The sequence below is a fragment of the Carcharhinus amblyrhynchos genome, unplaced genomic scaffold (assembly GCF_965287045.1).
Source record: "Carcharhinus amblyrhynchos unplaced genomic scaffold, sCarAmb.v2.hapA scaffold_77, whole genome shotgun sequence".
Taxonomy (NCBI): Eukaryota; Metazoa; Chordata; class Chondrichthyes; order Carcharhiniformes; family Carcharhinidae; genus Carcharhinus; species Carcharhinus amblyrhynchos.
Window position 1 is genome coordinate 911,496 of NW_027649817.1, and position 22,600 is coordinate 934,095.

At 44.5% G+C, this 22,600-nt stretch overlaps 1 protein-coding gene across 1 annotated transcript in view; it reads right to left on the minus strand.

Annotated features, from left to right (window-relative positions):
• Positions 1-22,317, minus strand: part of LOC145337807 (uncharacterized) — a 41,240-nt gene extending 18,923 nt beyond the window's left edge. The window contains exon 1 of the mRNA XM_080182660.1: positions 19,262-22,317. Coding sequence (XP_080038786.1) covers positions 19,262-22,305 — 3,044 coding nt within the window. The 5' untranslated portion in view covers positions 22,306-22,317. The remainder of the gene's footprint in view (positions 1-19,261) is intronic.
• Between the last annotated feature and the right edge of the window lie 283 nt (positions 22,318-22,600).

Consider the following 22,600-nt stretch of genomic DNA (forward strand, 5'->3'; position numbering starts at 1 on the left):
TGATCATAACTCTATCTCCTTTACACTAGCATTGGAGAGGGATAGGATCAGGCAAGCTAGGAAAGTGTTTATCTGGAGTAAGGGGAATTATGAAGCCATCAGGAGGAAATTAGAGGCATAAATTGGAAGGAGGTATTCTCGGGGAAATTTTCAAGGAATATTTGGAGTTCTGCATGACAACATTCCAATGAGACGGCGAAGTTTTAGTAGGTTACAGGAACCGTGGTGCACAAAAGTTGTAATCTAGTCAAAAAGAAAAGCATACAAAAGGTTCAGGGAGCTAGGTAATGTTAGGGATCTAGAGGACTTGTAAGAAGGAACTTAAGAAAGAAATTAGGGGAGCCAGAAGGGGTCATGAGAAGGCCTTGGCAGGTAAGATTAAGGAAAACCCTAAGGTGTTCTACAAGTATGTGAAGAGCAAAAGGATGAGATGTGAAGGAATAGGACCTATAAAATGTGACAGTGGGAAAGTTTGTATAGAACCGGTAGAAATAGCAGAGGTGCTCAATGAATACTTTACTTCAGTATTCACAGTGGAAAAGGATCTTGGTGGTTGTAGTGCAGGCTTGGGGTGGACTGAAAAGCTTGAATATTGGACACTAAGAAAGAGGATGTGTTGAAACTTTTGAAAAGCATCAAGTTAGATAAGTCGCTGGGACCGGATGGGATGTACCCGAGGTTACTATGGGAAGCGATTGCAGAGCCTCTGGCGATGATCTTTATGTCATCAACGGAGACTTGAAAGGTTCGAAGGACTGCGGATGTGGTTCCTATATTCAAGAAAAAGTGTAGAGATAGCCCAGGAAGTTACCAACCAGTGAGTCTAACCTCAGTGGTTGGTAAGTTGATGAAGATCCTGAGAGACAGGATTTACGAACATTTAGAGATGAATAGTATGATCAAAAATAGCACGGCTTTGTCAAAGGCAGATCGTGCCTTATGAGCTTGGCTGAATTTTTTGAAGATGGGACTAAACACATTGACGAAGGAAGAGCGGTAGATGTGGTTTATATGGACTTCAGCAAGGCATTTGATAAGGTCCCCCATGCAAGGTTTATTGAGAAAGTGAGGGGGCATGGGATCCAAGGGGACATTGCTTTGTGGATCCAGAATTGGCTTGCCCACAGAAGGCAAAGAGTGGTTGTAGATGGGTCTTTTTCTGCATGGAGGTCGGTCACCAGTGGAGTGCCCCAGGGATCTGTTCTGGGACCCTTGCTCTTTGTGATTTTTATAAATGACCTGGATGAGGAAGTGGAGGGATGGGTTGGTAAGTTTGCCGATGACACAAAGGTCGGAGGTGTTGTGGAAAGTTTGGAGGGATGTCAGAAGTTGCAGCGAGACATAGATAGGATGCAAGACTGGGCGGAGAAGTGGCAGATGGACTTCAACACAGATAAGTGTGTGGTGGTCCATTTTGGCAGGTCAAATGGAATGAAGAAGTATAATATTAAGGATAATACTCTTAGCAGTGTGGAAGATCAGAAGGATCTTGGGGTCCGGGTTCATAGGACTCTCAAATCGGCTTCGCAGGTAGAGGATGTGGTTAAGAAGGCGTATAGTGTACTGGCATTCATCAATTGAGGAACTGAGTTTGAGAGTCAGGAGATAATGCTGCAGCTGTATAAGACCCTGGTCAGACCCCACTTGGAGTACTGTGCTCAGTTCCGGTCGCCTCATTACAGGAAGGATGTGGAAGCCATTGAAAAGGTGCAGAGGAAATTTACAAGGATGTTGCCTGGATTGGGTGGCATGCCTTATGAGGATAGGTTGCGAGAGCTCGGTCTTCTCTCCTTGGAGAGACAATGAATGAGAGGTGACCTGAATGAGGTGTATAAGATGTTGAGAGATATTGATCGGGAGGATTCTCAGAGGCTTTTTCCCAGGGCTGAAATGGCTGCCACAAGAGGAAACAGGTTTAGGGTGCTGGGGAGTAGGTACAGAGGAGATGTCAGGGATAAGTTTTTCACTCAGAGGGTGGTGGGTGCGTGGAATTGGCTGCTATCGGTGGTGGTGGAGGCAAATTTGATAGGGTCTTTTAAGAGACTTCTGGATGAGTACATAGGACTTAATAGGATTGAGGGTTATAGGTAAGCCTAGTCGGTGGAGATATGATCGGCGCAACTTGTGGGCCAAAGGGCCTGCTTGTGCTGTAGTTTTTCTATGTCCTAACTTACAAAATTCCCAATCACAAGGAATGCAGTATTGGAGAAACTCAAGGGGCTAAAGGCGGACAAGTTACCAGGACTTGATCAACTGCACACTAGGGTTTTAATGGAAGAGGCTGCAGAGATAGTGGACCCATTGGGTGAAATTTTTTTCTAAGTCACTAAATTCTGAGGTGGTACCAGAAGATTGGAAAACAGCCAATGTGACAGTCTTGTTCAAAAAGGAAGAAAAGCAGAAGGAAGGGAACTATAGGCCAGTTAGTTTAACATCTATTATTGGCAAGATGCTGTAGGGCATGTTGTGATGAGGATATTGTGATCCTGCAACAGGATATCACAATATCACTCAGATAGATTGGGTGACTAGGCAAAAACCTGGCAAATGGAGTTTAATGTGGGGAAGTGTGAGGTCATGTACTTTGGTAGTAGGAATCAAAAGGCAGATTATCTAAAATGGAGAGACTAAAGTTGAGTGAAGTACAGAGGGATTTAGGTGTTCTAGTGTATGAATTGCAAAAAGCTAGCAGATAGGTCCAACAAATAGTTAAAAAAGCATTTTGGCTTTTATTGCGAAGCGGTTAGGGTTTAAAAATAGGGAGGTTTTGTTGCAATTGTACAGGAAGTTAGCGAGGCCTCATCTAGAATACTGTGTACACTTTTGGTTCCCTTACCTTAAACAGGATATAGTAACATTGGAGCAGTCTAAAGGAGAGTCACCAGGCTAATGTCTGGGATGAGAGAGACAAAATAGTCTCGATTTGTATTCCTTGGAGTTTAGAAGAGTGAGGGATGATCTTATTCAAACATATATAATCTGAAGGGGCTTGACAGAATAGATGGTGAGATGTTTTCATGGAGGGAGAGTCTGAACAAGGGCACATTGATAAGGGACAAGATGAAGGACTGGTCATTAAAAACTGAGGCCTACAGAAATTTCACAGAGGGTGGTGAATCTCTGGAATTCTCTGCCCAGTGGAGTGGTAGAGGCTGGATCATTAGAAGTATTTAAAATTGAGCTGGATAAATATTTAATAGATTAAGGAATAGTGGAATATGAGGAAACGGCATAGGAGTTGAGGCTGGCATGGATCAACCATAATTATACTGAATGGAGGGGCAGGCTTGAAGGGCCTGATGGCCTATTGCTGATTTGATTTGATTTATTGTCGCACATATTAGGATACTATGAAAAGCATTGCATGCTATATAGACAAAACATACAGTTCATAGAGTACATAGAGGAGAAGCAAAGGTTAGGGTGCACGATATAATATTGCCGTTACAGATAGTGTGAAGAGAAAGATCACCTTAATACATGATAGCACTATTCAAATGTCTGAAGACAGCATGGAAGAAGCTGTCTTGAGTCTGCTGGCATGTGTCCTCAGACTCGATGGAAGAGAGTAGAACAGAGAATGTTGGGGATGCAAAGGGTCTTTGATAATGCTGGCTGCTTTCCTGAGGCAGTGGGAAGTTAGACAGTGTCAAAGGATGAGAGGCTGATTTGAACGATGGACTGGGCTACGTTTACAACACATTGTAATTTCTTGAGGTCTTGGTCAGAGTAGGAGCCACACCAAGCTGATACATTTGAAAGGATGCTTTTTATGGTGCATCTGTAAAAATCAGAGAGAGTCATAGTGGACTTTACTTCGCCTTCTGGGAAAGTAGAAGTGTCAATGGATTTTCTTAACTGTAGCATCAGTGTGGAGGGACCAAGACAGATTGTTGGTGATCTGAACACCTAGAAACTTGAAGCTCTTGACCATTTTCACTTCATCACTCCTGCTTCTATTTCTTGTGTTCTATATAGTAGTTAATGGACCATCTGCATATACCTGAGATGGAAGATGTGCTCTAGGTTGTACGTCTTATCAGAAAGACACATCCCTGACAAGGCAGTACTTCCTTTGCACAACACTGGAGAGTCAGCTCAGATTATGCACTCAATTTTGGAGTGGGGTTTGAACCTGCAATCTTCTGATGAAACAAGAAAGTTACCAATTGAATCATGGCTGGCTATAGTTCAGGATAAATCTATGTCTTACTGTCAGTTTAGTCTAGATGACCTTCACTTGCCTTTAATTGGTTTCAGTCAAGAGTTCTTCAAGCTCTAAACGTTTTGAAGCTGTTGACCAGATTTTGTTAGTTTTCTTTATAAAGGACTGTGGTTACTAGGAAGAACAAAGGTACTATTTGAATACAAGAGTTGTCTTTTGCTTTTTCATTCTTAGATGGTATTGGCTGTCCACCCCTCATTGCCCTAGCTGATGGAATTGGGCTGCCTTCTTTCAAAGTTTTCTACATCTAAGGGGTTTGCCAAGCAACTTCAGAGGGCAGTGAAGAATCAACCACATTAGGCTGGGACTTTTACAGGATCTGGGCATCGCTGGCTAATCCAGCATTTACTGCACATCCTTAATTGCCCTGGAGAAGGTGTCCTCTTGAATCACTGCAGTACATGTAGTTGGTGTAACTACAAGCACAGTGCTGTCAGGAAGGGAGTTCCAAAACTCTGACCTAATAACAGTGAAGGGATAGTGATATTTCCAAGTCAGGATGGTGTGTGGACCAGTGAGCTTGTGCACACTGATAGGAGAGAGACTGCAGCCAGCGTGAAATTCAGTCAGAGTGGGTGTATCGAAAATTTGGAACTGAGTGGGAAAAGTAGCAAACCTAAGGACTGGGAGAAATTTAAAATCCAGCAGAGGACGACAAACGGTTTAACTTGGAAGGAGAAAATAGAATACAAGAGTAGGCTTGCAGAAAACATACAAACTGACTGCAAAAGCTTCTATAGATACGTGAAGAGAAAAGGACTGGTGAAGACAAACGTAGGTCCCTTACACTTAGAATCAGGTGGATTCACAACGGGCAACAGAAAGTTGGCAGACCAACTGAACAAATAACCTTCCAGAAATATTAGGGCACAGAGGGTTTAGCATGAAGGAGAAACTAAAGGAAATCCTTATTAGTCAGGAAATTGTATTGGGAAAATTGCTGGGATTAAAACCTGATAAATCCCCAGGGCCTGGTGCTCTGCATCCCAGAGAACTCAAGGAAGTGGCCCTAGAAATAGTGGATGTATTGGTGATCCTTTTCCAGCATTCTATAGACTCTGGAGGAATTCCAGTAGATTGGCAGGTAGCTAATGTAACCCCACTTTTTAGAAAAGGAGGGAGAGAAAACAAGGAATTATAGACCGGTTAGCTACACATCAGTGATGGGGAAAATGCTGGAGTCATAGAAACTAGGTGTAGACCATTCGGTCCTTCAAGTCTGCTCCACCATGCATTTTGAGCATGGCTAATCATCAAATTCAATATCCTGGTCCCCTTTCCCCCCATATCCCTTGATGCCCTTAGCCCCGAGAGCTCTATCTAATTTCTTGAAATCAGACAATATTTTGGCCTCAACTATATTGTGGTAGTGAATTCCACATATTCACCAGTCTCTAGGCAAAGAAATTTCTCCCCACCTCAGTCCTAAAAGGTCCTCAAATTATCTTCAAACTATGATCCCTCAAGCTGAACTCCCCCACCGTTGGGAACATTCTTTCTGAATCTACCCTGTCTAACGTTAGAATTTTGTAAGTTTCTATGAGATCCCCTCTCACTCTTTTTAACTCCACTGAATATAATCCTAACCAATTTAGTCTCCTCTCAAATGACAGACCTGCCATCCCAGGAATCAGCCTGGTAAACCTTCGCTGTACTCTCTCTATGGCAAGGACATCCTTCCTCAGGTAAGGACACCAAAACTGTACACAATACTCCAGGTGTGACCTCACCAATGCCCTATACAATTGTAGTAAAACATCCCTATCCCTATACTCAAATCCTTTCGCTATGAAGGCCAACATACCATTTGCCTTATTTATTGCCTGCTTACCTGCTCGCTTACTTTCAGCGACTGCTACACAAGGACTCCAAGGTCTCATTGAGTATCCATCTCTCTCAATTTACACCCATTCAAGTAATAATCTGCCTTCCTATTATTGCTACCAAAGTAGATAACCTCACATTTATCCACATTATATTGCATCTGCCATGCAGAAGCCCACACACTCAGCCTGTCCAAATCATGCAGAAGCACCTCTGCATCCTCCTCGTAGCTCTCCCTCCCACCCAACTTTGTATCATCTGCAAATCTGGAGATAATACATTCACAGTTTCCTCTTCCGAATCAATAATATATAATGTGAACAGTTGGGATCCTAGCGCAGATCCCTGTGGAACACCACTAATCACTAACTGCCAATCAGAAAAAGACCCATTTATAGAAAAAAAGACCCAGTTATAGAACTCAATTAATAAGGATGTAATAACTGAGCATTTGGAAGGCAGGGACATGATTGGTCCAAGTCAGCATGCATTCACTAAAGGGAAATCATGCTTTACAAATCTTCTGGAATTTTTTGAGGATGTGACCATTAGAGTGGACAAGGGTGAACCAGTGGATGTTGTGTATCTGGACTTTCAAAAGACTTTTGACAAGGGCTCACCCAAGAGATCAGTGAGCAAAATTAAAGTTGATGATATTGGGGGTAATGTATTTACATGGATAGAGAACTGGTTGGCAGACAGTAAGCAGAGAGGGGGAACAAACAGGTCATTTTCAGAGTGGTAAGCAATGACTCATGGGGACCGCAGGGTTATTCACAATATACATTAATGATTTTGATGAAGGAATTGAAAGCAATATCTCCAAATTTGCAGACAACGCTAAGCTGGGTGGCAATGTGTGCTGTGAGGAGAATGCTAAGAGGCCACAGGGTGACTTGGACAGGCTGGCTGATTGGGCAAATACTTAGTAAATGCAATATAATGTGGATTATATTGGTTATCCACTTTGGTAGCAAAAACAGGAAGTAAGCTTATTATCTGAATGGTGGCAGTTTCGAAAAAGAGGAAGTGTAGCATGATCTGAGTGTCATGGGAGTGAAGTGGGACAAGCAGGTACAGCAGGTAGTGAGGAAAGATAATGGCATGCTGGCCTTCGTAGCAAGAGGATTTGAATATAGAAGTTAAGAATGTCTTGCTGCAATTATACAGGACCTTGGTGAGGCCATACCTTGAGTATTGTGTGCAATTTTGGTCTCCTATTCTCAGGAAGGACATTCTTGCTATTGAAGGAGTCCAGCAAAGACTCGCCAGACTGATTCTTGTAATGGCAGGACTGACATACGAAGAGAGACTGGATTGATTGGGCTTGTACTCACTGGAAGGTAGAAGAATGAGATGGGATTTCCTAGAAACATGCAAAATCCTGATGGGATTGGACAGGCTAGACATGGGAAGAATGTTCCTGATGTTGAGGAAGTCCAAAACAGTCAGGTCACAATCTAAGAATGAGGGATAAGCCATTCAGGGCTGAGATGAGGAAGAACTTCTTTACTCAGAGTTGGGAACCTGTGGAATTTTCTACCACAGAAAGCTGTTGGGGCCAGTTGGTTAGATATGTTCAAGAGGGAGCTAGATATGATCGTTGTGGCTAAAGGAATCAAGGGGTATGGAGAGAAAGCAGGAATGGGACACTGGAAGTGCATAATCAGCCATGGTCATAGTGAATTGTGGTGCAGGCTTGAAGTGCCGAATAGCCTACGCCTGCACCTGTTTCCTATGTTTCTATGTCTGACTTGGAGGGGAACTTGCAGGTGGTGGTGTTCTCTGGCATCTGCTGCTCTTTTCCTTGTGGGTGACAGAGATTACAGGTTTGGAGATGAACTTTGGAAGGCCAGACTAAATTTCTTTCCATGAAGAACATCAATGAACTGTTGTTTTTCTTTGACAATCCAACAGTAAAGGAATATAAATAGTAAAAGGGTGGTAAACAGGAAGAGTTGGGCCTGTTTTGAGAGCTCAAAGAAAAATGATTGGGAAATCAAAGGGAATGGGGCATGATTGAGGTATTAAATGAATACTTTGCATCTGTCTTTACCAAGATGCTATCCAGGACATGGAGAAAATTCTTTCCTTGGAAATATTCAAGACTGATAAGGAGGGAATGTTGAATTGACGGTACTGAAGTTGAAAAGGTACTGGGATCGGATGAGATGCATCAAGCATATTGAAGGAAGAGAGAATGGAAATTGCTGGGTTGCTGGACTTAACCTTCCAGTCTGTTCTAGAGGTGCCAAGGGCGTGGAGAATTGCAAACTTTACACCTTTGTGCAAAAAGGTTGCAAGAATAACCCCAGCAATTACAATTTAACCTCAGTGGTGGGCAAGTTTCTAGAAACAATTATTCGGCAGAAGGCACTTAGAAAAATGTGGATTGATTAGGAAAAGCCAAGGTGGAATTCTAGAGGAGAAATTCTGTTTGAACTTCCTGGAGTTTTTTTGAAGAGGTAACAGAAAGGGTAGATGAGGATTATGCTATTGATATGGCGTACACGGAACATTCAAAAGGCATCTGATATTGTGCCACACTAATCTTGTGAGAAAAATGATAGCTTATGGACCAATAGGGACAGTATCAACATGGATACAAAATTGGCTGAATAATAAAGCAGAGAATAATGGTCAAAGATTATGGCTGGAGGAAGGGTTATAGTGGTGTTTTCCATGGGTTGGTATTGGGACCCTTGCTTTTCCTGATATCTATTAATAATCTATATGGGGGACATGAATGTAGCTGAGGAGAACACTGGGTTGCAGGGGTGTAAACTAGACAGTATTGCAGTTGATAAGGGGAATGTGCTGGATATTCTTGAGGGTTTGAAAATAGATAAGTCCCCTGGTCCGGACGGGATTTACCCTAGGATTCTCTGGGAGGCAAGAGAGGTGATTGCAGAGCCTCTGGCTCTGATCTTCAGGTCGTCGTTGGTCTCAGGTATAGTACCGGAAGATTGGAGGATAGCGAACGTTGTCCCATTGTTTAAGAAGGGGAACAGAGACTTCCCCGGGAATTATAGACCGGTGAGTCTTACTTCTGTTGTGGGCAAGGTTTTAGAAAAAATTATTAGGGATAGGATTTATAGTTATTTGGAGAGTAATGAATTGATTGGAGATAGTCAGCATGGTTTTGTAGCGGGTAGGTCGTGCCTTACTAACCTTATTGAGTTTTTTTGAGAAAGTGACCAAAGAGGTGGATGGGGGTAAGGCAGTTGACGTGGTATATATGGATTTTAGTAAGGCGTTTGATAAGGTTCACCATGGTAGGCTTCTGCAGAAAATGCAGATGTATGGGATTGAGGGTAATCTAGGAAATTGGATCAGGAATTGGCTAGCAGATAGGAGACAGAGGGTGGTAGTTGATGGTAAATATTCGTCATGGAGTTCAGTTACGAGTGGTGTGCCTCAGGGATCTGTTTTGGGGCCACTGCTGTTTGTAATTTTTATTAATGATCTGGATGAGGGTATAGTTGGTGGATTAGTAAATTTGCTGATGACACCAAAGTCGGAGGTGTGGTAGATTGTGAGGAAGGGTGTCATAGTTTGCAGGGAGACTTAGACAGGTTGCAGAGCTGGGCCGAGAGGTGGCGGATGGAGTTTAATGCGGAGAAGTGTGAGGTAATTCACTCTGGTAGGAATAACAGATGTGTCGAGTATAGGGCTAACGGGAGGACTCTGAATAGTGTGGATGAACAGAGGGATCTAGGTGTATGTGTACATAGATCCCTGAAAGTTGGGAATCAAGTAGATAAGGTTGTTAAGAAGGCATACGGTGTCTTGGCGTTTATTGGTAGGGGGATTGAATTTAGGAGTCGCAGCGTCATGTTGCAACTGTACACAACTCTGGTGCGGCCGCGCTTGGAGTATTGTGTGCAGTTCTGGTCCCCACATTATAGGAAGGATGTGGAGGCTTTGGAGAGGGTGCAGAGGAGGTTTACCAGGATGTTGCCTGGTATGGAGGGGAGGTCCTATGAGGAGAGACTGAGGGATTTGGGGTTGTTTTCGCTAGAAAGAAGGTGGCTAAGAGGGGATCTTATTGAAACATATAAGATGATTAGAGGTTTAGATAGGGTGGATAGTGATAGCCTTTTTCCTCGGATGGAGAAAGCTAGCATGAGGGGGCATGGCTTTAAATTAAGGGGGGGTAGTTATAGGACGGATGTCAGGGGTAGATTCTTTACCCAGAGGGTGGTGAGGGATTGGAATGCCCTGCCTGCTGCAGTTGTAAGTGCACCTAGTTTGGGGGCGTTTAAGAGATCCGTGGATAGGTTTATGGATGAAAAGGGATTGGTTTAGGTTAGAGGGTCATTGTTTTTTTAACTGGTCAGCGCAACATCGTGGGCCGAAGGGCCTGTTCTGCGCTGTAATGTTCTATGTTCTATATCTTGGGTATGGAGGAGTCAATTTCAAAATTTGCAGATGACACAAAACAGTTTTGTAAACTGAGAGAAGAACAGTGCAGAGTTTTAAAATCCATAGACAAGTTGGTGGATGGGCAGATAGGTGGCAGATGAAGTTCAATGTGGAGAAATGTGACATGGTGCAATTTGATAAAAAGAACATGGAAAGACAATATAAAATAAAATATAAAATCTGCCATCTGTCCGCCCAAGTCTCCAACCAATTTATATTCTGCTGTATCCTCCGATGGCCCTCATCGCCATCGCATATCAAGCTCCCTTTGTGTCATCCGCAAACTTACTAACCAAACCAGTTACATTTTCTTCCAAATCATTTATGTATGTTACAAACAGCAAAGGTGCCAGCACCGATCCCGGAGGAACACCACTTGTCACAGTCCTCCATTCAGAAACACACGTCCATTTTCTATGATCACGAAGATGCGTGTATGACACAAAGATGAGTGGAAAAGCAAACTGTGCGGAGGATGTGGAAAGTCTGCAAGGGGATCTGGATAGGCTGAGCGAGTGGGCGAGGACCTGGCAGATGGAGTACAATCTTAGCAAGTGTGAGGTTATCCACTTTGGCAGAAATAATAGTAGGAGGGATTACTATTTAAAGGGCGAAAAGCTGCAGCATGCTACGGTGCAGAGGGACCTGGGGGTCCTTGTGCATGAGTTGCAAAAACCCAGTCTGCAGGTGCAGCAGGTGATCAAGAAAGCGAATGGGATGCTGGCTTTTATAGCGAGGGGGATTGAATATAAAAGTAGGGAGGTCTTGCTGCAACTGTACAGGGCACTGGTGAGGCCGCAGCCGGAGTACTGTGTGCAGTTTTGGTCGCCGCACTTGTGCAAGGATATTTTGGCCTTGGAGAGAATGCAGAGGAGGTTCACTAGGCTGATACCGGAGATGAGGGGGTTGGACTATGAAGAGAGACTAAATAGACTGGGTCTGTACTTGTTGGAGTTTAGAAGGATGAGGGGGGATCTTATAGAGACATATAAGATAATGAAAGGGATAGATAGGGTAGAGGGAGAGAGATTCTTCCCGCTTAGAAAGGACAGCAGGACGAGAGGGAACAGCCTCAAGATAAGGGGGCGGGGGGGGGGGCGGTTTAGAACGGAGTTGAGGAGGAACTTCTTCACTCAAAGGGTGGTGAATCTCTGGAATTCTCTGCCTGTTGAAGTGGTGGAAGCTACCTTGCTAAATATATTTAAGACACGGGTAGATAGGTTTTTGACAGACAAGGGACTTAAGGGTTATGGGGAGAAAGCAGGAAAGTGGAACTGATCCACTTCAGATCAGCCATGATCTTATTGAATGGCGGGGCAGGCTCGAAGAGCTAGATAGCCTACTCCTGCTCCTATTTCTTATGTTCTTATGATCGAGCCAGTATCCACATTGCCAGCTCACCACTGATCCCGTGCAACTTTACTTTCTGCACCAGTCTGCCATGAGGGACCTTGTTAAAGGTCTTACTGAAGTCCATGTAGACAACATTCACTGCCCTACCCTCATCAATTATCTTCGTCACTTGCCTCTCTCAGTATTCTGAGGTATATCCCATCAGGCCCGGATGACTTGTCTACCTTAATGTTTCTCAAGAACCACAATACCTCCTTTTTGATCTCAACATGACTCAAACTATCTGCACATCCTTTCCCAGACTCATCATCCACCAAATCCTTTTTGATGAATAGTGACACAAAGTACTCATTTAATACTTCACCCATTTCTTCTGGCTCTCTCTCTGGCTACCCTCTTGCCCTTTATATATGTATAAAAAGACTTGGGATTTTCCTTAATCCTGTTGGTCAATGACTTTTCATGACCCCTTTTAGCACTCCTTACTTCTTGCTTAAGTTTCTATTCTCCTTATATTCCACACTTGCCTCGTTTTCCCAGCCTCCTACCTTTGACAAATGCTTCCTTTTTATCTTTGACTAGGCTCACAATATCTCTTGCTACCCAAGGTTCCCAAAACTTGCCATATTTATCCTTCATCCTTACAGGAATGTGCCGGTCCTGAATCTCTATCAGCTTAACTTGAAAGCCTGCCACATGCCAGATGTTGATTGGCCCTCAAACATCTGCCCCCAATCTACTTTCTTCAGTTCCTGCTTAATATTGTTGTAATTGGCCTTCCCTCAATTTAGTACCTTAACTTGAGGACTACATTTATCTTTATCCATCAGCACCTTAAAGCTTATTAAATTATGATCACCGTTCCCTAACTGTTCCCCTACTGAAACGTCAACCACCTGGCTGGGCTCATTCCCCAATTCAGGTCAGTATAGCCAGTTGGACTATCTACATCATGTTTCAAGAAGCCCTCCTGGATGCTCCTTTCAAACTCTGCCCCATCCACGCCCTTAGCACTAAGTGAGTCCCAGTCAACATAGGGGAAGTTAAAATCTCCCACTAAAACAGCCCCGTTACTTTTACACCTTGCCAAAATCTGCCTACATATCTGTTCCTCCATCTCCCACTGGTAGTTAGTTGGAGGCCCCAGCATTGTGACTGCACCTTTCCTGTTCCTGAGCCCTACCCATATTGCGTCACTGTATGAGCCCTCTGAGGTGTCCTCCCGCAGTACAGCTGTGATATTCTCCTTAACCAGCAGTCCAACTCTCCCACCCCTTTTACATCTCCCTCTATCCTGCCTGAAACGTCTTTATCCTGGAATGTTAAGCTTCCAATCCTGTCCTTCCCTTAATCAAGTCTCTGTACTAACAACGTCACAGTTCCAAGTACTAGTCCAAGCTCTAAGTTCATCTGCCTAACCTGTTACACTTTTGCATTTAAACAAATGCACTTCAGTCCATCAGACCCTGTTTAATTAGCAACCACAGCCTTCCTACTCTGAGTCTTGTTCGCCCTACTCTCTGGTTCCCTTCAGTTAGTTCACCTTTGCTTTGGTTCCCACCCCCCACCCCTTCCAAACTAGTTTAAATCCTCCCATGATTAACACAATATAACAAACCCACTGCACTTCCCTTTTCATAAATCCGGAAATGAAAGGTAGTCTCAACAATGGTGACATGAAACGAGCATCAGTTGTGTAAAAACCCATCTGGTTCACTAGTGTCCTTTAGGGAAGGAAATCTGCCATCGTTAACTGGTCTGACCTACGTGTGATTCCAGATCAACATCAATGTGATTGACTTATAACTGAAAAAGTTGAGCAAGACTCCCCAACACTGCTTCTCAAGGGCCCTGGGGTGGACTATATATTCTGGCCTTGCCAGCAATGTCCATATCTCAGGAAAGAATTTTAAAAACGAGTGCCTTCTTTAGGGAAGAAGAGCAGTATATCAAAATCATCACTGTGCTATCATACGCAAATGACGCAATGAGATTGTATTATAATTTGCAACTTCCCTTCGTTTGCTTCTTAACCTCCCCAGGGCACTGAATCACGTTGTGCAATGGCTTGTAATCAAATGAGAAATTGCCAAACACGTTCTCGTCCTTTAATCCTCTCCTGCAAAAGAATTCTGATTTTTGACATGCAAAACATCATGATGGTCCAATTCTAAATCACCCATTTCTGGATCACTGCGTGATACAATTACATAGAAGTTTACAACACTGAAGCAAACTATTTGGTCACCTGGTCAATGTCAGTGTTCCTGCTCCACAAAAACATCCCCCCACCCCCTCATATCATCAACATTTCCTTCTATTCCTGCCTCCCTTATGTGTTTATCAAGCTTCCCATGAAACACAAAGTGATCCCAAAAACAGAAAATGCTGGAAAATCTCAACAGTTCTGACAGCATCTGTGGAAAGAGAATAGAGCCAATGTTTCGAGTCTGTATGACCCTTTGCCTGTATAAAGTGATGTCTGAAGAAACAATTCAATTTGGCAGCGTAGGATGGGGTGAAATCCAAGGTTAGATTCAAATCCCAATTGGATAGATGAGTGAGGGTCACTTCTGAAGGGGATCTTTAGAATTTCTCCTCAGAGTAAAGCCTCACTTTCCAGACTGTTGCACCAACTTGCACTGTGGATAAAAATGAATCCTCCTTCTAGTATGGTTCAGTTAGCTGTCACATTTACAGACTGCTACTGGAGAAAAATCAGGCCTCAAGAGAAATGAAGCTAGGGTTAAAGTTCTCTGACTCACAACAGGTACCACTACCACACAAAGTATACATACAGTAATCCTGACTATCAGCCAGCCTCCTCCACACCATGTACTTAAACCAGGACCATCCAACCAGTCAGAGAATATGACTCCATTATCAGAATACAACAAGCATCATATAAACACTCTTAGAGCCTAATATCCATCAATGACGGTTAAAGTTTCCGTCTATTCAATTAAAGAAGGGAAAGCCAGCAACTACTGAGCAGTCAGTTTGATTTCAGCAATAGGGAAACTTCCGGAAACTATAGTTTGGCCAAGCGCAGGATAATTAAGGGAAGCCAGCATGGATTCATTAAGGGAAAATCATGTTTAGCTAACTTGGGGTTTTCTGAGGAGGGAACATATAAGGTTGATAAGGGCACCACTGTTGATGTGACTCGTATGGATTTTCAAAACATGTCTGATACACTGAAACAATGGTTGGGGCCTTTCAAAGAACAGTACAGCACAGGAACAGGCCCTCAGCCCACCAAGTCTGTGCCGACACAGCTTCCTCTCTAATCCAATGTTCTCTTACCTCTATGTGGTCCATATCCCTCTATTCCCTGCCAATTCATGTATCTATCCAGATGTCTCTTGAACATTGTTATAGAATCTGCTTCACCACCTCCTCTGGCAGCGAATTTCAGGCATTCACCACCCTCTGTGCGAAAAATTTGCATCTTATATCTCTTTTGAACTTTCCCCCTCACATTTAATCTAGGTCCCTGAGTAATTGACCCTCTGACCCTGGGGGAAAAAACTGTTACTATCCATTCTTTCCAAGCCTGTTACAATCTTGTAAACCTTCATTCTCCGATGCTCCAATGAAAACAATCCAAGTTTGTTCAACCTTTCTTCGTTGTCCATGTCCTCCAAACCAGGCAACATCCTGATAAATCTTTCCTGCACCTTTTCCAATGCATCAGCATCCTTCTCTGAAAGAATGCTACAAGATTTGAGAGGCATGGACAGAGTGGATAGTCAGAAACTTTTTCCCAGGTTGGAAGAGTCAATTATTTGGAGGCACCGGTTTAAGGTGCGAGGGGCAAGGTTTAAAGGAGATGTATGAGGCAGACGGTGGTGGGTGCCTGGAACTCATTGACGGAGGAGGTAATGGAAGCAGATACGATAGTGACTTTTAAGGTGCGTCTTGACAAATACATGAATAGGGTGGGAATAGATGGATATGGTCCTGGAAGGGTAGGGAGTTTTAGTTAAGTCGGGTAGCATGGTCAGTGCAGGCTTAGAGAGCTGAAGGGCCTGTTCCTGAGCTGTAATTTTCTTTGTTCTTTGTTCCAGTAGTGTGGCAACCAGAATTGTACACAATACTACAAATGCAGCCTAACCAAAGTCTTATACAGCAGCAACATGATTTTCCAATTCCTCAACACACTGAAACGGGAGGGCCGCCGTCCTTCCCCTGCGGCGGGTGGGCCGCCGTCCTTCCACATAACGGATGGGGCACCCATTGAAATTGGAATTAAGGATCTACTGATGACCATGAAACCATTGTCAGAAAAACCCATCTGGTTGACTAATGTCCTTTGGGGAAGGAAATCTGCCATCCTTACCCGGTCTGGCCTACATGTGACTCCAGAGCCACAGCAATGTGGATGACTCACAGCTGCCCTTGGGCAACTAGGGATAGAACATAGAACATTACAGCGCAGTACAGGCCCTTCGGCCCTCGATGTTGCGCCGACCAGTGGAACCAATCTAATGACCCTCTAACCTAAACTATTCCAATGTTATCCATATGCCTATCCAATGACCATTTGAACGCCCTTAAAGTTGGCAAGTCCACAACTGCTGCAGGCAGGGCATTCCACGACCTTACTACCCTCTGAGTAAAGAACCTACCTCTGACATCCGTCTATAATTACCACCCCTTAATTTAAAGCTATGTCCCCTTGTGTTAGCCATCACCATCCGAGGTAAAAGGCTCTCAGTGTCCACCCTATCCAATCCTTTGACCATCTTGTATGTCTCAATCAAGTCATAAGAACATAAGAAATAGGAGCAGGAGTAGGCCATCTGGCCCTTCGAGCCTGCCCCGCCATTCAATAAGATCATGGCTGATCTGTCGTGGCTCAGTTCCACTTTCCCGCCCTCTCCCCATAACCCTTAATCCCCTCTCTTATCAAAAACCCATCAACCCGCTTCTCGTAACCTTCTTCTCTCCAATGAAAATAACCTCAAGTCCCTCAGCCTTTCCTCATAAGACCTTCCCACCATACCAGGCAACATCCTGGTAAACCTCCTCTGCATTCTTTCCAATGCCTCCACATCTTTCTTATAATGTGGTGACCAGAACTGTACGCAATACTCCAAGTGCGGCCACACCAGAGTTTTGTACAGTTGTAACATGACCTCACGGCTCTGAAATTCAATCCCTCTACCAATAAAAGCTAACACACCGTACACCTTCTTATCAACCTGGGTGCCAACTTTCAGGGAGCTATGCACATGTACCCCGAGATCTCTCTGCTCGTCAACACTACTAAGAGTCCTTCCATTAGCCCTATATTCTGTACTCCTGTTATTCTTACCAAAGTGAATCACCTCACACTTTTCCGTATTAAACTCCATCTGCCACCTCTCGGCCCAGCTCTGCAGCTTATCTATGTCCCTCTGCAAACTGTAACATCCATCCTCACTGTCTACAACTCCTCCGACTTTGGTGTCGTCAGCAAATTTACTAATCCATCCTTCTACACCCTCATCTAGGTCATTTATAAAAATGACAAACAGCAGTGGCCCCAAAACAGATCCTTGAGGTACACCACTTGTAACTGAACTCCAGGTTGAATATTTCCCATCAACTACCACCCTCTGTCTTCTATCAGCTAGCCAATTCCTGATCCAAACTGCTAAATCACACTCAATTCCATGCATCTGCATTTTCTGCAACAGCCTACCATGGGGAACCTTATCAAACACTTTGCTAAAATCCATATACACCACGTCAACTGCCTTACCCTTATCCACCTCTTTGGTCACCTTTTCAAAAAACTTGATAAGGTTTGTGAGGCACGACCTACCCTTCACAAAACCGTGTTGACTATCCCTAATCAATTTATTTCCCTCTAGATGATTATAAGTCCTATCCCTTATAATTCTTTCCAAAACTTTGCCCACAACAGAAGTAAGGCTCACTGGTCTATAATTCCCAGGATGGTCTCTACTCCCCTTCTTGAACAAGGGGACAACATTTGCTACCCTCCAGTCTTCCGGCACTATACCTGAAGCCAATGACGACATGGAGATCAAAGCCAAAGGCTCTGCAATCTCCTCCCTAGCCTCCCAGAGAATCCTAGGGTAAATCCCATCTGGCCCAGGGGACTTATCTATTTTCATACTCTCAAGAATTGCCAACACCTCCTCCTTATGTACCTCAATCCCGTGTAGTCTACTACCTGGTATCGCAGTATTCTCCTCGACTATACTGATGGGCAATAAATGCTGGCCAGGCAGTGACAGCCATGTCCCACGAAGGAATAAAAAAGCTGTCCTTTCACATACTGGGACACCATCCTTTTGCAATCTGGGACACTGGGGGATATTGCAGGAATAGAGTATATGCACATTGTTAAGGAGTGTGTGACACAAGTACATGCACGTGAATCAGTATGTTGGAAATTATAGCGTTCAGAACTGAAGCAACAGTCCACCACAGAGTATCCAATGTGACCTGAAGTAAACGCACTCTCCATTCATGTGTTTCAAGGTTTACTTCGGACTGTCTGGGAGCTCTGCTCAGTCTGACAAGCAGTCCCTAAATGTTAACCTGGAACCCCCTCAGTACCTCTCCAGGACTGAGTTTGAGTCATATCATTCCTAGCACAGACTGGGGAATAGCTACTTATTGTGGTGGAGATGTAATCATCTTTCCCCTCAGTTTTTATACAGCACAATAGTCCTACTTTCTCTTTGAGAAGACCATGTCCAACATCATGCTAACTTTCTTTGTCTGGTTGCTGAAATGTTTCTTCACTTTGCTGCCAAATATCCCTCCCCTCCATCTCCCTGCCATTCCTCTGGGAGGAACGACCAACCTTTCGACTCCTAAATAACAAGTGTGTTCAACTTGGAACTTCCCGAGTGTTTAACATAGCACCAAATCTCACAGGTTCAATCACTGATCTGTACTGAGTGAGCTATCTCAAACCAAGACTTCAGTGCTCAGATTAAGGAAGGGGGAGAGAGAGAGAGATAACTTGATGGGCCAAATGGCCTCCTTCTGCACTGTAGGGATTTTATGGCTCTATGGGAAAAAATGGACTCTTGTGTTTCTGCTCCTGGTCACTGTCAATTGCACATGGACTGCAATTGGCTGATGGCCCTCAGTGGTGGAAGTCACTGTCAAGGCTCAAACACAAGGAATGATTAAGCACCACAGGCCTGCTGGCTGCCAGCGAAATGTACACAGCATCTAGAGTCATCCAGCACGGAAGGAGGCCACTCAGCCCATGATGCCAATGCCAGTTCTTTGAAAGAGCTATCCAATTAATCTGGAGTTCAAGGGAGAAACTTGGAAGAAGTGATTGACAACATCAGGCATTTCCCCAATCAGGAATACTCATGTGAAGGGAGGCTATTGAAAATTAACATTTCGAACATAAAACATTCTCAGAAACGTAATTACTTTTTACGCCGTGCTCACCTGATTCTCTGCTGAGGGAAGGGCATCTCAGCCGACTGTGTCTCTCGGGGCAAAACAGTAAGCGCTGGTACCGAACCACTGGACTGCAGCGAGTGATGGGGGGTGGCCGCTGGCTGAGTGGTCTCTGAGGGGGGCACCACATTCGAAGGGAAGAGGATGGGGGAGGGCAGATCAGTTACTCTAGAGTTAGTTACAGCCACAGGGTAAGGGGTAGAGAAGGCCAGAGGCTTGTTACTTGGTGCAGGCTGAGCCAACTGTTCCCTAGTGAAGTTAGTGACTTGAAGAGCATGCGGTGCAGCCTTTAGATGAAGCTCTTTAAAGCTCAGCCCTTCCTCAAAGAAGGAATCATAAGCTGCAGAATGCCCATGGGACGCGGCCAAAGAACAATTGTCAGACACTGGCTTCTCTTTAGCGACAGATTGAAGGTTAATGTTCTGGGCAGGAGGCTGGCAGAAGGCCACACCATCGACCTTTTCTGAAAACTGTCCTTGGGCAGGTTTTACAGTTGAGGGTTGGCAAAAATCAGATGGAGGTTGGTCAGCCAAAGTGGCTTCCTCTCCTCTGGTTTGCTGATCCGTTTCTGTCCTGGATGTCACAGGTTCAGCACATGGGAAAGGCCTCACCACAGCGCTTTGACCCGCAGCTTCGCCAGGTTGGCTTTCCCAGGTTTCTACCTCAGTATCCTTGGTTAGCAATTCCTCAGAATCCCTTAATGTGGAAGCCCCACTTCTCTGCCCAACTTCTTCACTTATCTCAGCATTTAGTTCTCTGTAGAACTCTGGACCACTCCCCAAAGACTCAGGAAGGATAGAGCTGGATTTGTGCGGCAGATCCTCAATGGCTGATATGAACTGCAGCTCTGATTGGTCAGCCTGATCAGGCCAGAGTAGACTGGTTTCCCCTTTATGAAATGCACTTGGCCGCTCCAGTGCTGTCAGTGGCCTTGCCTCGACCAGTGAGACGGTCTCCAGTGAGCTCACACCAGCAGTTGTTTTCAACAAAGCGGGCTGTAACTTGACAGGTTGCTTTGCCTGGCGGACTTCAATTAGCTCTGGAGTAAGAGTTTGTTGGAAAACATCCAATTTGTGTGAATTTCCATCACCATCAATTGACATGTTTATTCCCTCCACTGAGAGTGCAGAAAGGCAGGTCTTGTAGTGCTCAACCTCTGTTCTCTCATTTACACTCAACTCAATGGTCCCACAAGAGGCCTCCCCCTTAGTTACCACATCATTTGATGGTCTAATATTATCCACAGACTCCTTAGCGGCAGACTGTGCGGAGATGGAATCAGTCCGATCAGGATTTACCTCATCAACAGCTGGGCCCGAGACCACAAGAGAGGCTTTTTGTTCAAACTTCCAGTCTAACTGTTGCTCCGCTAGGTTTACTAACTGCACAGCAGTCGCTGGAGGGTCAAATGGCGTCTCCTTTTCTCTTTGTTGCTCCTTCACTAAATTGCCTTCTGCTTCCAAACTCTGATCAGCACATGTGGGCAGCCGAGGCGGTTTAGGAGGCGGAAGACCAATCTGTGTAAACTGAGTTTCCAGCTTGACAAGTGATTCAGAAATAATATTTGTACTATCTGCAACAGCCTCTGGACTCTTCCCTGCAGCTTCACTGGGCACATCTACATCCTGGAATTTGCTTCCCGCTGTGACAACACTTTGACCACCTTCACATAACTGTTTGTCATCTTTGCCAAAGGTAATTTGGGAACTGGATGAAGGAACAAAGCACACATTACCTTGGACATGATCCTGACCATCTTGGAATAAAGGCACAATGCTGGCTTTACTATTTTTGGCGTGTGCTGTCCCGTCACTGTCATCTGCAATGACCTCTGGTGCAGAGAAAGGAGAACTTCCAATCTGCTGCCAGCCTTTAGAATTGTTGGCAATACCCTTTTGACCTCTGCCACTTTCCTTCAATGCTGAGGATTTCTCCATATTACTGAGGTCCTTTTGTTCCTTTGAAATCTTTTCTTGGTGTAAGGCAAGAGACCCACAGTTACTCTGGAGTTCAAGATCATGTCCTGCTTTACTACAGACAGCGTTCTGAATCACAGGTAGTGACCCTTCACATTCCACCTGGGACAGGCTGTCAATGATTGGCAAAAGGGTAGAGTCTTGGGCAGGGCAGGTGTTTAAATCCAAAGATTTTGCGTTCTCTGTAGGGGTTCTTTCCTGAATTCTATCTGAGGATTTATTATTCTTGGCTTTTGAGTTGGCGCTCAGTCCTGAGATATTGAAGGAAGTGCTGCCACCTTGGTCATTGGGCTGAATCGAGGCAGTATTTGGAATCAAAGGGCCCATTTCCACAGTCTTGTGGTCAACCTCTTGGGTGAATATGGAAGGACACTGAACTTCCACCCGAGACTCCATTTCCATTTGGCTTGGCCCAGTAAAAGGTGCGGCGATATGCAAATCACCCAGTGCATCAGCTGCTAATGGTGAATTGATTACTTGACCTTTAACCTCAGCATCTGATCCAGGTGAAGGGAAGACAGCTGACCACATGGCTGAATCCGAGGAGTCCAGAGGACCAGATGGAGCTGATGGGTCAGGGCTTTGGAAGGAGCTTATATTTGTTTCGGTCATTGTAGAAGTTGGAGCAGGAGGAGGAGGCCTGGCAGGAACCTCTTCTTTGGCTAAGGATTTTGGCAAGGCATACAAATCTCTGCCACCGGAGCCAGCTGCACTTGGGGAGGGAAGCGACACATCGGGTACACCTCGAAACCCAAAGGTTAAACTAGAGGAAGAGGATGTGAAGGGAGGAGATTTTAATATCTGGTCAGCTAAGAGGTCTTCAAAGAAAGGGTTACTCTGTAGAGCGTTGAAGAAAGGATTGGTAGTTGGTTTTGAGGATGGCACAAGGGCTTCCTCAGCAGTTGTGAACAGGTTAGTGTTAGTTGTGCTACCCAGTGAGCCAGAGTGGATGGAAGAATGAAGAGAACGTGGAAGAGGCACAGGAGGAACTGGAGGAGGAGGATGCAATGGTAAACAGGGAGAGAACAAGGGCGCATCTGAACTGGTTTCTACCATAGGAGACACTTCCAGGCTGTGGAGGGAAGACAGAATGTTCCTCCTGGTTAGTGTTGTGTCAGGGCTAAACATAATAATCTTCAAATATGACCATATTCAAATAGCTTTTGTTAAGCGTTGTGTTGCCTAATCTTCCAGAAAATCAGCCTCATCACACTGCTCACTTTATTTCAGTCTGTATTTTATATTTTAGAATCGTAGTTCGGTGGAAGCTGTGCATAATGGAACAGCAAGTGGCATAATTAGAGACATGAACTTCTGTTAAGGTTGATCACTGAATTATCCTGTAAAGACA